This window comes from Rana temporaria, chromosome 3 (genome assembly GCF_905171775.1).
Source record: "Rana temporaria chromosome 3, aRanTem1.1, whole genome shotgun sequence".
Classification (NCBI taxonomy): Eukaryota; Metazoa; Chordata; class Amphibia; order Anura; family Ranidae; genus Rana; species Rana temporaria.
In genome coordinates this window covers 391,450,586-391,463,307 of record NC_053491.1, presented here as the reverse complement: position 1 = coordinate 391,463,307, position 12,722 = coordinate 391,450,586, and the positions used below count along the sequence as shown (strand labels likewise).

At 41.4% G+C, this 12,722-nt stretch overlaps 1 protein-coding gene across 2 annotated transcripts in view; it reads left to right on the top strand.

Annotated features, from left to right (window-relative positions):
- ARHGAP8 (Rho GTPase activating protein 8) overlaps positions 1-11,850 on the top strand; it is an 89,893-nt gene extending 78,043 nt beyond the window's left edge. For both annotated transcript variants that reach the window (XM_040345807.1, XM_040345806.1), the window contains 2 exons: positions 1,777-1,880; positions 11,607-11,850. In XM_040345807.1, coding sequence (XP_040201741.1) covers positions 1,777-1,880; positions 11,607-11,804 — 302 coding nt within the window. In that variant the 3' untranslated portion in view covers positions 11,805-11,850. The remainder of the gene's footprint in view (positions 1-1,776; positions 1,881-11,606) is intronic.
- The last annotated feature ends 872 nt before the right edge of the window (positions 11,851-12,722 follow it).

The following is a 12,722-nucleotide window of genomic DNA, read 5'->3' as shown; positions in this document are numbered from 1 at the left end:
CCGATGCTGTATCCACCTAGATAAGTATCATTCTTGAAAATAATTCCCATACTTCTCTTTTAAAAATGTTAGATAATTCCTAGTACATTAAAACCTTGGTTTGAGAGTAACCTGGTTTGAGAGCGTTTTGCAAGACAAGCAAATTGTTTTAATAAATTTAAACACAACACAATACAAGTGATGTCTTGATATAAGAGTAACGTCATGTCACAACTGAGTATAAAAGAGAAGAGAGGAGCCTCTAAGTGTAGCAATATGGTTACATTTAATGAAGGTACAACATTTAGCAACTTATTGCTACACCTAGAGGTGCCCTTTTTCTCTTTTATACCCTGTAAAGTGCTTTGGATTACAAGCATGTTTCTGGAACAAATTATGCTCGCAAACCAAGGTTTTACTGTACTAACGTTTTGCATTAACATAATATCCCTTAAAATTTGTTTCCAATTTAGAAAGCTGCTAAAAAAAAATATTTTCTTGGGAAGACATCGCTTTTAAAGTATATGTAATGTAAAAAGTAATTTCTAAAGTTCTGAAATTTGCAGCTTTCATTAAAAATAATCTTTGCTGATCCTATCATGAAGGTCCCTGTTCAGGCACTTTCTTTTATGGGGTGACAATATTCTGTCCCTGTCTGCCAGTTGTTCTATGTTGTCACCCTGTGACACGATTTCCCGATACAGACTACAAGAGGCTGAAACACTGAGATACAAAAAAATATTAAAAAGGTGAAAATTGTATTATACACTTTTTTTTTTGTCAATTAAAAGCTAGAGAGTACATGCAGAAGATACATGTCAAATCCACACTACAGAGGCAAATGTTGCTAATCTGGGTGGAAGACTTCCACTCTAATTGGTTTATTAAATTTTTGGGTGCAGACTGTAACGGTCACCACCGTTTACGATATTCCCATTCCATCAGCCACGACAGCTTATCCGACAGTCCACCAAGCCAGCAGACGCGACCCGATCCATTCCCCAGAATAACGAGACCGACAAGCTCTGTTACTGGTTTCAAAATGTATGAATGAACTCTTTTAATGGTTCCTTAGCTTTCTTATATTATTAATATATTATATTAAATATGTTACAGTAATCAAAGGAACAAAGACACACTCCACCCACACATCACACAATGGGGCTTCAATCACATTCTTTTAGATAATGACATTCAGGTGAGTTAATTATCCCCCAGACATCCTGTGTCTGACAAGTTCCCCTCACCTGTTACACAAAACACATTCCTTTACTAAACATAATTGACATGCTAATTCCCTACCCCTGAAAGGAGACATCTGACCTTTCAGACTTAATTAGTACAATGGACACAAACAGTATTAGCATCACACAATGAAATGTCTAGGAGCAGACGCAATTAACACCTCAAAAGCATGTGTCCACCCAATGAATGAAAACACTCCATTTGGAGTCAGACTTTAACAACTTGTAATATTCCAAGATATCCTGCAAAACATGAATTATCAGTAATGTCCCATCTCATGTCATTTATAATTAATATTTCTCAGTCACCCTATGCCCAAAAGGGGCACAGGATGACCCTAGACCCAAGAGTCATTAGTGACGCTGGCACAGGAGTACCCCCCATCCTTCAAAGGTCTCTGGGTGTCACGGGCCATTCTGTTACACAGACCAATCAGGCAGCCTAGGAGTACAATTCGATACCTTACATGTCCCAATGTGAATATATGCTGCACTTTGTTTCTCTGCTGATCTTCCCTTCTCGATGCTCTGTATTACATTCTTGTTTTTTTAGGTGTGGAGAGTATCCTACGTGTAAACAGCTGTAAAGAGATCGTACACAGACTCCCAGATCATAACTATGCCGTGCTGAAATATCTCATCTGTTTTCTGAAAGTGGTAAGTATAGAGCACATATTGCACCAAAAGAGCGTAGACAATGTGGTCTTTTTAAAAAAAAAAAAATGCTCTGTGAATGTCTGGGCCTTCACACAACCACCACGAATAATCTCAGCAAGGTGTCTGTTCAGGAAAATAACACATTTTATGGCCACTAGATGGAGCTGCCAATTTAAAGGAAATAAACATTGAAGCATTACTGGGATTTTTAGTGACGGCTGTGCAAATGCGCAGACATTAATGCAGCACATTTTTTATAAATGGGCCTCTAAGTATGTAGTCACTGTGTCCATATAGCCATCCCAGACAATTAGTAGTAAGAGAAAAAGCAGTGAGATGCCAGTGATTTTATCACTAATAAGCCTGTTCCTCATGTCTGTGTGGTTGTGTTGGGATCAGGTATGGACATTGTGTATATACAGGGAGCAGTGCCCGCCCAAGACATTGTGCTGCCTGGTACCAAGAACGAAATGCTGCCCCCCCCCAAAAAATTAAAAATTACGCCCACCAAAATGCCCCCACATCCATTATTTTATATCATGATAACTAAAGTGGACCTATCATGGCTCTATACATGTATATAGGAGTATAAAAAGGACCTGTTATGGCTCTAGTCATGCAATTTATCCCACAGTGGAGCGGAGAGCAGAACGGGAGGAGCGGTCGGGCGGCAATTAGCCCCACAGTGGAGTGGAGAGTGGAGCTGGCTGAATGGGATGGCGTGCAGGCAGGAAATTTGCTGCCCCCCTGAACGTGCTGCCTGGTACAATGGTACCATCGGGTCCCATGGTAGGGCCGGCCCTGACAGGGAGTAGTGAAGTATGCTGGAACTTTGTAGTCCATGCCAGATGTGCTGCTATACCTAAAATATTCACTTCTAATTGGATCATGCAACATAAATGAACTGCATACTATTACTGATGACTCATGGCTCAGTAGCCTTCATTGGATGTTCCTTTACAATACCTTGTCTCAGTCTGAATTGTGCTAGAGAAGTGGACTGTATATCTTAATGGGATACGCACCAAAAAGATTGAGCACTCTTCATCATTCGTATCACAATGGATACACATAATCCCTGATTAATGGAATTTTTCCAGTATGGTTCCCCCAATACCTACAGGTGTCTGTGAAGAGAAATTAATCTCATTATTTCACGTGACATTGTCTGTCTGATATTTTGCAAGTGAATACATTTATTATCCAATTAGGCTTACATGTTGGGATTTGCACTTGGAGAATATGATATGCATGAATATATATGGTATTTTCACAGACATATGAACTTGTAGCACCAATAAATTCCTGTGGGTATATGTGGAACTTTATAAGCACATGTATGAAAACAACAATTATATGAAAACAGATATGTTATTATTACAGTGATTAATGGCATCCCAGTCTTAGTCCATAGGGTTCAATATCGAGTTGGCCCACACTTTGAAGATATAACAGCTTCAACTTTTCTGCAGAGTCTGTCCACAGGGTTAAGGAGTGTGTATATGGGAATGTTTGACTGTTCTTACAGAAGTGCATTTGTGAGGTCAGGCACTGAGGTGGACAAGAAGGCCTGGCTCGCAGTCTCCGCTCTAATTCATCCCAAAGATTTTCTATCGGGTTGAGGAAAGGACTCTGTACATGTAAGTGAAGTTCCTCCACCCCAAACTTGCTCATCCATGATTTTATGGACCTTGCTTTGTGCACTGGTGCACAGTCATGTTGGAATAGGAAGGGACCATCCCCAAACTGTTCCCACAAAGTTGGGAGCATGAAATTGTCCAAAATGTCTTGGTATGCTGACGCCTTAAGAATTCCCTTCACTGAAACTAAGGGGTCAAGCCCAACCCCTAAAAAACAACCCCACACCATAATCACCCCACCCCCTGCCACCAAAGAATTTTGACCAGTGAGTGCACAAAGCAAGGTCCATAAAGTTTGATTCAAAACAATCCCAAACTGTCCACCCAGGAGACTTCTGGACAGAGGTTCATGTCACGGAGAGCTCACAGGGATCCCTAGATCCAGGGAATAAAGATATACCAAATCATAAATATATTCAACAGTGCCGTGCAGTATGATTTATACTGAATATGAAAACAATTAAAACAAACCATTTATCTTCAATATTAGTGCAATTTCTCAATACAAAAAGGAATCTCCCCATATTCATTTATCCAAATCACGAAATCACGTGCATCCAAAACACATTAAACAAATAAAATATGAAGTAAAAAGTCCATAAAATATTAAAGAAAATGTCCATTATAAATTTTTCATCTTGTTGTGCTGAAATTGCTGCATCCTTTTCTGTGAATGCGTGTGTGCGTCGCTTTAAATCTTTATGCCGTGTACACACGATCGGAATTTCCGATAAGAAAAGTTCGATGTGCGCTTTCGGTCGGAAATTCCGATTGTGTGTAAGCCCCATCTGACTTTTTCTCTTGGAATTTCCGACAGCAAAAATATGAGAGCTGGTTCTCAAGTTTTCCGACGGGAAAAATTCTTGTCGGAAATTCCAATCGTCTGTACGCATGCTCGGAATCAAGTCGACACATAATTAATTTTTCTCGGCTCGTCGTAGTGTTGTACGTCACCGCGTTCTTGACAGTGTAGAATTGTGTGTGACCGTATGTATGCAACACAAGTTTGAGCCAACATTTCATTGGAAAAAAATCCACGGTTTTCTTGTCGGAATTTCCGATTGTGTGTACGCGGCATTATTGTACAAAACCCATCACCAAATGTGCCAATGCTCTCACCTTCTAGGTTTGGCCCAATAATCATCAAATCTAATGCGCTTTTCCCTTAAGCCAGATCTGGTATTCTTCAATCCATCTCCATCCTTTGTGATTTCACAATATAAATGTACGGAAGCTCAAAAAAGTATAATACACATAGTGCTCCCTGTGTGGAGAAGCTAGTGTATTGAGACTAGCTCACAGAAAATGGCGGCCCGTTCGACTTCCGGTTTGTTATTAGTTTTAAAGATATACCAAATCTCTCTTAGCAAACTGAGCGTTTGTGGCCTAGACAGGCCATGATGATGCTGGTGGGGTTGTTGTCATGCACGGGTTTGTAAACTCCCATATACTCAATACACCCAATATCCACAGGAATTTTATTGGTGACATTTGAAGGGATGTTGGCACATTAATAGAGCTTAGCTTAAATTTTCCTCTATTATGGAATCATTTGTATTGATTGAATGATACATTTGTTTGCGAATAGTCAGTAATGATGCCCATGTCACTTTTTTTCTGTTTTTGGTGTACCCTTTTACACTTTACAGAAGTACCCAGCACGAATTTCCTGCAGCTTTCACCTTCCCCGCTCTGCCCACCCCAGCATGGCCTTGTCTGTGCTGCCTGTTTGAATGATTAAAGCAACATCCATTACAGTTTTTATTCACAAATCCAATTTAACAATATTATTACAATGGGGCAGATCCAGGTACATCGGCGCATATTTGCGTCGGGCGTAGCGTATCTAAGATACACTACGCCACCGTAACTTACTTTTTTTTAATCCTCAAAGAATGCGCGCCGTAAGTTACGGTGGCGTAGTGTATCTTTGGCGGCGTAAGGGCGCGCAATTCAAATCGATGTGATGGGGGCGTGTTTTACGTAAATACGTTGTGACCCGACGTAAACAACGTTTTTTTTAAAAGGCGCATTCGCCGTCCGTGGGGGTATCCCAGTGCACATGCTCGAAATTAAACCGGAACAAGCCAATGTTTACGACGGTGACGTCATTCTACGCAACTCAAAACATTGAGTACGCCTCATATAGCAGGGGTAACTATACGCTGGAAAAAGCCGAACTCAAACAACGTAAAAAAATGCGCCGGACGTACGTTCGTGGATCGCCGTAACTAGCTAATTTGCATACTCGACGCGGAATTCGACGGAAACGCCACCTAGTGGCCGGCGGAAAAAAAGAAACCTACGATCCGACGGCGTACTAAGACGTACGCGAGTCGGATCAAGCCCAGATGCAGTCGTATCTTGTTTTGTAGATGCAAAACAAAGATACGACGCGGGAAATTTTAAATTACGCAGTGTATCAATAGATCCGCCAGCGTAATTCTTCTGTGGATCTGGCCCAATGTATTTTACAGAAGCTCCTGTGAGCAGATCAAAGGCTGCAGGTGTACTGTACAAACGTCACCCTGCTCAGTTTACTTCTGCACTACACCATACTTACACATACCACCCGGCAGCCCCTGTTAACACATACAGTAAATGCAGCTTTTGCTGAAGTACCCTGCTTTTGCCCAGTGCCATCCCCTGCAGAGTCCAATGGCTGCCACCCCACTTCTGGATTGGATGACACCAAGCCTCACTCCACCCCAAAGGCAGACCACAGGTAGTCATGTTTCCGCCCCCTGTAGTGGTCGGACATACAAAAGATGTAGCCACCAACCAGATGGAACGTAGAACACGTGTGGAGGTTATTGATGGCATCGCTCCTATTTCTTGTTGTCTTGACATCTATTATCTCTACGGAGAGTGTGCAATGAAAAGAATTCCTGATTGGGTAATGGGCAGCGAAGAGACCTTCCCTTAAATTTTTTACACACTACAAGCCTATCCATAATGGAATTAACAAAATTCCATTACCAGCATATCAAGAAACGTAATAGGTTCAGTTCCAGCTAATCTCGCCGCGCTTCATTAACGTTAACGGGGGCTCTTAAGAAAGCCCCTAGTGTCAATGATTGCTGTTTGAAGAACAATCGTACGTGCAGCTCCCGGTGATCGACATTTGTTCTACAACAGATGCATCATCTTGATGCAGGCACTAAGAGCTCAGGTACTTGAGGCGCTAATGAGGTGTGCGTGCCCTCACCATAATGCCACCGGTAATTAGCCCGCAGAGCCTTGTGGTATGGTCAGAGCAGAGTCCATTAAAAGCAAAGATTGCATTAAATCCACATCTTCATAATCGCTTTTAGCTTCCTAGACTAGAGGAGCCATTTTACTTTTATAATGCCATTCATTGTTTTACCATTTCAGGGAAATGGGTATTTTACTTTTAAATCTGGCAAGTGAGAATGGGGGCGTGGTGTGTGCTGAGCTGGCCAATCATACATAACGGCAAAGAAGGCAAGATCACACCACCTGTTTTACCTTTTTTTTTTTTGTAGGACATGTTACTGTGGTTTGCAGGGCTGAATATATTAAATAATAAATATAATAAGAACAGCTAAATCTATTGTTAAAAAAAAAAGAACAGCTAAAATGTATAGTTTTAAAAGGATTTGTATTTTTTTTAGTATTTCCCTTGACTTCCTATCTCAGAGACACAACAGGAAGTGAGAGGAAATCCCCCCAAAGTAAAAGTGCATTAAATGGGGAACGTGCATCTTATTTGTCACTGCAACCAATATCACAATTGAATAATTACCCCTCTTTGCCTGTCCCAGTGACAGTTGTAGGCCTTTGGCTCTCCCATCACTTTATAGTTTCATTGGTATTGCTAACCTGGACAAAAAGAGAGGTTGAATCTCCCCAGCTGGGGACACAGACAGAATTCTAATTCTTCCACACTTTATCCAAAGCTGAAAATATTATTTTGTTTTTGAATACACAAGCCGTATTAAATGCCAAAACCAAAAATGTAATATATTGCAGTTTACCAATCATTAAATGTGGTGGCTGCATTAGTTTTCTTTTCTTTGGCGTCTCTCCCCTCTGTTTTCACCTGGTGATCTGGCCAGTAGGGTCCCATTTACACCTGAGTGACTCTACCGTGTTGTTTATTTTGCACGTTTTGCAGATATAACATGTTTGTTATAAGAAAAGAAAACCTTTACAATCACTTTAAGCAGAACTATACTCACCTTCACTCCAACAATGTGACTGCTACCTCCCTTGTAGGCACTGTCAGTTTTCTCTTGGTCCCCCGGCAACACCCCACAAGTAGCTGTTGATCCAGCCAGAGAAGTCCACCTATTGCAGCTTCCTATGATTGGGTGGCAATGATGCTACACTGTTCCTGAATTCAGAATTGAGTTGTCACCCCCATGTAGGCTGTGCCTGCTTGTATTACAATAGGAGGAGATGTTGCAGGGGCATGGCCATCAATATTGGCACTGCCTATTTACAAGCCTGTAGCCTCCATCAGCACCTAGTCCCGCTCATTGCGTCCGGGATTGCCAGCACTACCTTTGTTGCTGCAACTTTCCCATTGTGAGCTGCAGTGTCTGAGAGGGGGACATGTGAGACACAAATGAAGGAGGATTTGGCTCAGGGACTTTACTTTGAGGCTTGTGCATCACATTGGAACTGTACTTAGGACTTGTTTAGACTGCCATGTATTTTAAGCTGTCCTTAAACTATTGGCATCCAATTTTCCTTTAATTTTGAGTTAGCAGAGCGCACTCACAAGGAGATTTCTGGCGGCTTGAACAGAAGTCAGTTTGACAGAAATGTTTATCTCAATGTGAATATAAATCTGATTAGTTAGAAGAATGATATTAGCGATTCCCCATGTGACACATTAAAGTCATTAGCTTTTTAATCGCGCGGGCGGAACCACATTATTATGGCAGAATGTGTTATGGAAAAGCAACATAAATAGATAAACCATTCATTTTCACTCCATTCACTTTTCATGATAATATGTTTTTATTTGGATTTGAAGAGCACCTCTAGGCAATAATTAAAATCAATCAACAAACTGCCAGTGCTGGCCGGCAAACACTGCAACGGCGCTAAAATCCGAGTGTCCGCCCGCTTTGCCTTAGAGGTATATTAATAAAATAAAGAATGACAGATTTTCCAGCAGTAGTGCCCGATCGAGTCAAATGAAACACCTTTCCCCAATATCTTTTTTTTTTTTTTTAAGTGCTTCATTTTAGACAGATTAATCAGGGATTATACATCAGACAGGAGGCTCATATCTTATGCATTAATCCTTCTTTTATTAATGCTCATAGCAGATATTTTTCAAAACGTTTAACGTAATTAAAAGAAAAAATCCCATATAAACTACGGATTTCACAGTGCCTCTTCTGGATGATCCTGCAGTCACTGGTCAAGTGCCATGTGCTGTGGAGCCCCTCTGCTGCCAGGATACTGCATTGTGGAGCTGGAAACTTAGGGCCAGATTCAGAAAGAATCGCGGTGGCGTAACGTATCGTCTTTACGTTACACCGCCGCAAGTTTTCAGCGCAGGTGCCTGATTCACCAAGCACTTGCGTGTAAACTTACTGCGGTGTAACGTAAAGCCGTCCGGCGCAAGCCCGCCTAATTCAAATGGGACGTGTACCATTTAAATTAGGCGCGCTCCCACGCCAAACGTTCTGCGTTTGCTCCGTTAGTAAATTTCCAGACGTGCTTTGCGCGAAATTACGGCGCCCCGACGTGTTTGTGAATGGCGACGTGCGTAACGTACTTACGCCAACAATTTTTTTTTTAAATTCGACGCGGGAACGATGGCCATACTTTAACATGGCTGGTGTAAAGTTAAGCCATGAAAAAGCAAGCTTAACTTTGCGACGGGAAAAAACGACTTGCGACGACGTAACGCACGTGAGTAGCTTCGTGGATCGCCGTAAAAGCTAATTTGCATACCCGACGCTGGAAAACGACGCGAACTCCACCCAGCGGCGGCCGAAGTATTGCAGCCTAAGATCCGAAGGCGTACGAAGCAGTAAGCCTGTCGGATCTTAGCCAAATGCCGTCGTATCTTGTTTGTAAATCACAAATTAAGATACGACGCGGCAAATTTGAAAATATGCCGGAGTATCAGTAGATACTCCGGCGTATTTCTTCTGTGAATCTGGCCCTTAGGACTTTGGGCAATGGGAGTTCCAGGAGTTACTGACAAGCATACTGAATTCCAGACTGAGGCAACCTGATAAACACAATTTGTGGCATTAAGAGATAGTAAGATGTTGTTTTCCCTTGGGTGTATTACAGATACATGTAATGGCAATTTTCTTTTTCCACTTTTATATAAGGAAAATAATTGGTAAAGCCCTTGTCAGATTCAGCAGTGATGCCTGGAGACTTAAAACGCAACGGCAGACAAAGAGCTAAACACATAGGTGGCATATATATATATATATATATATATATATATATATATACACAGTGCTGGATTTATAAGGGTAAAAGAGGCAGCTGCCCTGGGCCCCCTTTTGATAAAAAATAATATAAAACAATATAAAACAAAATACAACAATACAAATTAATAATAATAAAATAATATAAAATACATAATAATAAAAAAATACTTCTTTTATTAGATGTATCTTGGGAAGTGATATTTTGCGACCATCATCTGTAAAAGTTTTTACTCTTGATTAGTACATTGCATTGTTTAAAAAAAATTGGCAGGTCAAGCGAACCACACATAGAGCGCTATGACGGAGTGTGTGTGCACGCATGACCTTAGAATGACGTTGTGTCACACATTTTAAAAATATGTCATGGAGAATGTAAACCAACTCTGGGTATGAGGGGCCCCTAGAACCTGATGTGCCCCCAAAATCTAAATCTGGCTCTACATATATGAGAGCTGTTTTATTTTCTGTCCATTCAGTCGGCTGGGGTCCAGCGATCGGTCCCCGAAGCTGTAGAACGGGGAGAGCCGTGTGTAAACGGCTTCCCCGTGCTTTACTGTGGCGGCTGCATCGATCGTGTCATGCCATTTATAGGGAGACACAATCGATGAGGTCACTCCTACAGCCACACCCCCCTACAGTTGTAAACACACACTAGGTGAAACATAACTCCTTCAGCGCCCCCTGTGGTTAACTCCCAAACAGCAACTGTAATTTCGACAATAAACAATGCATTTTAAATGCATTTTTTGCTGTGAAAATGACAATGGTCCCAAAAATGTGTAAAAATTGTCCGAAGTGTCCGCCATAATGTCGCAGTCACAAAAAAAAATCGCTGATCGCCGCCATTAGTAGTAAAAAAATTTTTTTTTATAATAATGCAATAAAACTATCCCCTATTTTGTAAACGCTATAAATTTTGCGCAAACCAACCGATAAACGCTTATTGCGATTTTTTACCAAAAATATCTAGAAGAATACGGATCGGCCTAAACTGAGGAAAAAAACAATTTTTTTATATATTTTTGGGGGATATTTATTATAGCAAAAAGTAAAAAATATTGCATTTTTTTTCAAAATTGTCGCTCTATATTTGTTTATAGCGCAAAAAATAAAAACCGCAGAGGTGATCAAATACCACCAAAAGAAAGCTCTATTTGTGGGAAAAAAAGGACGCCAATTTTGTTTGGGAGCCATGTCGCACGACCACGCAATTGTCAGTTAAAGCGACGCAGTGCCGAATCGCAAAAAGGGGCCTGGTCCAGAGTGTACCATTAATGGTCAGCTGATGATAATTCCTGAAAGTTTGAACTATTTGCCTGTGTACAACTGGATATGTCACTGTTGTCACTGTTTCTCGATGGCTGAGATATCTCAGAATTCCTACATCTACTGTGATCTTTTCATGCCCCCCTATATTCACCATAACGTAATGTAAATGATAAACTTGGGTGTCCAAATTCAAGAAAACACCTAGGTTATTCCCTTTTGGGAGACCAAAACATTTCTGGGGAAGTTCCACCCCTGGAGAGACCGGCTTCTTACCCCCCAACATATGAAGTTTTGAGAGTAATGAATAGTACTTTGATCTTGCTGATGTTTGAAATGTTAGTTTCTCTTCTTAGCATTAACTTTAATATTTGTTTCCTTGGCAGATTTCTCAGGAGAACATCAGCAATAAGATGACCGCCTCAAACCTGGGCTGTGTGTTTGGACTGAATTTGGTGTGGCCGCAGGAAGGAGCCCCGTCCATTAATGCTCTGGTCCCAGTAAACACGTTCACAGAATTGCTTATTGAATACTACCCACAAATCTTCAGCTCCAGGACTGTCCTGGGTGAGAAACTCCCATAACCACGATAGACTATACAATGGACAATTCACAGAAACGAGATGATGATCAATGATAAAATTCTACTTCTAGGGCTATTCTCACCTTTGCTGCTGCAACCAAGCTTCTGTTGGCACCACACAGCTTCCTCTATAGCCGACCAGTTAGGAATGGCGGTAGAACAGGTGCATTTCCATGTTTATTGCCTTCATAAAGCCTCGTACACTCGATAGGTTAACCAGAGGACAACGGTCGTCTTAGGTTAACCGATGAAGCTGACTTATGGTCCGTCGTGCCTTCACACCATCAGTTAAAAAAAAAACGATCGTGTCAGAACGCGGTGACGTAAAATACAACGACGTGCTGAAAAAAAAACAAAGTTCAATGCTTCCAAGCATGTGTCGACTTGATTCTGAGCATGCGTGGATTTTTAACCGATGGCTGTGCGTACTAACGATCGGTTTTGACCTATCGGTTAGGAATCCATCAGTTAAATTTTAAAGCAAGTTGCCATTTTTTTAACCTAAGGTTAAATAACCTATGGGGCCTACACACGATCGGTTTGGACCGATGAAAACGGTCCTTCCTCTGGTTAACCTATCGTGTGCCTAAGAGGCATTCACATTCCTTCTTCTGCTCTGACATTTGCTTCCCCTCTTCTGCTAAGCCCTTCACTCCTTGCCATAGTCATATGATGTATACATAGCAACAATACAGATCCTGTTGGATGGACAAAAGGCAGTTATTTGGTCTGAGAAAGAAAGCTTGTCTTGTGCCATGCCTAGAGTGGACACCTATCCCTAGAATGGACACAGATTTTACTTTTCCTCTAGTAGGGGGGGGGGGGGCTGTTATGTACAGTATGTGGGCTGTTTTCTCGTCATTGTAGATAGAAGTTGCAATAGAAGCATTGCTTGTAGCCATCACACACTGATTAGCTC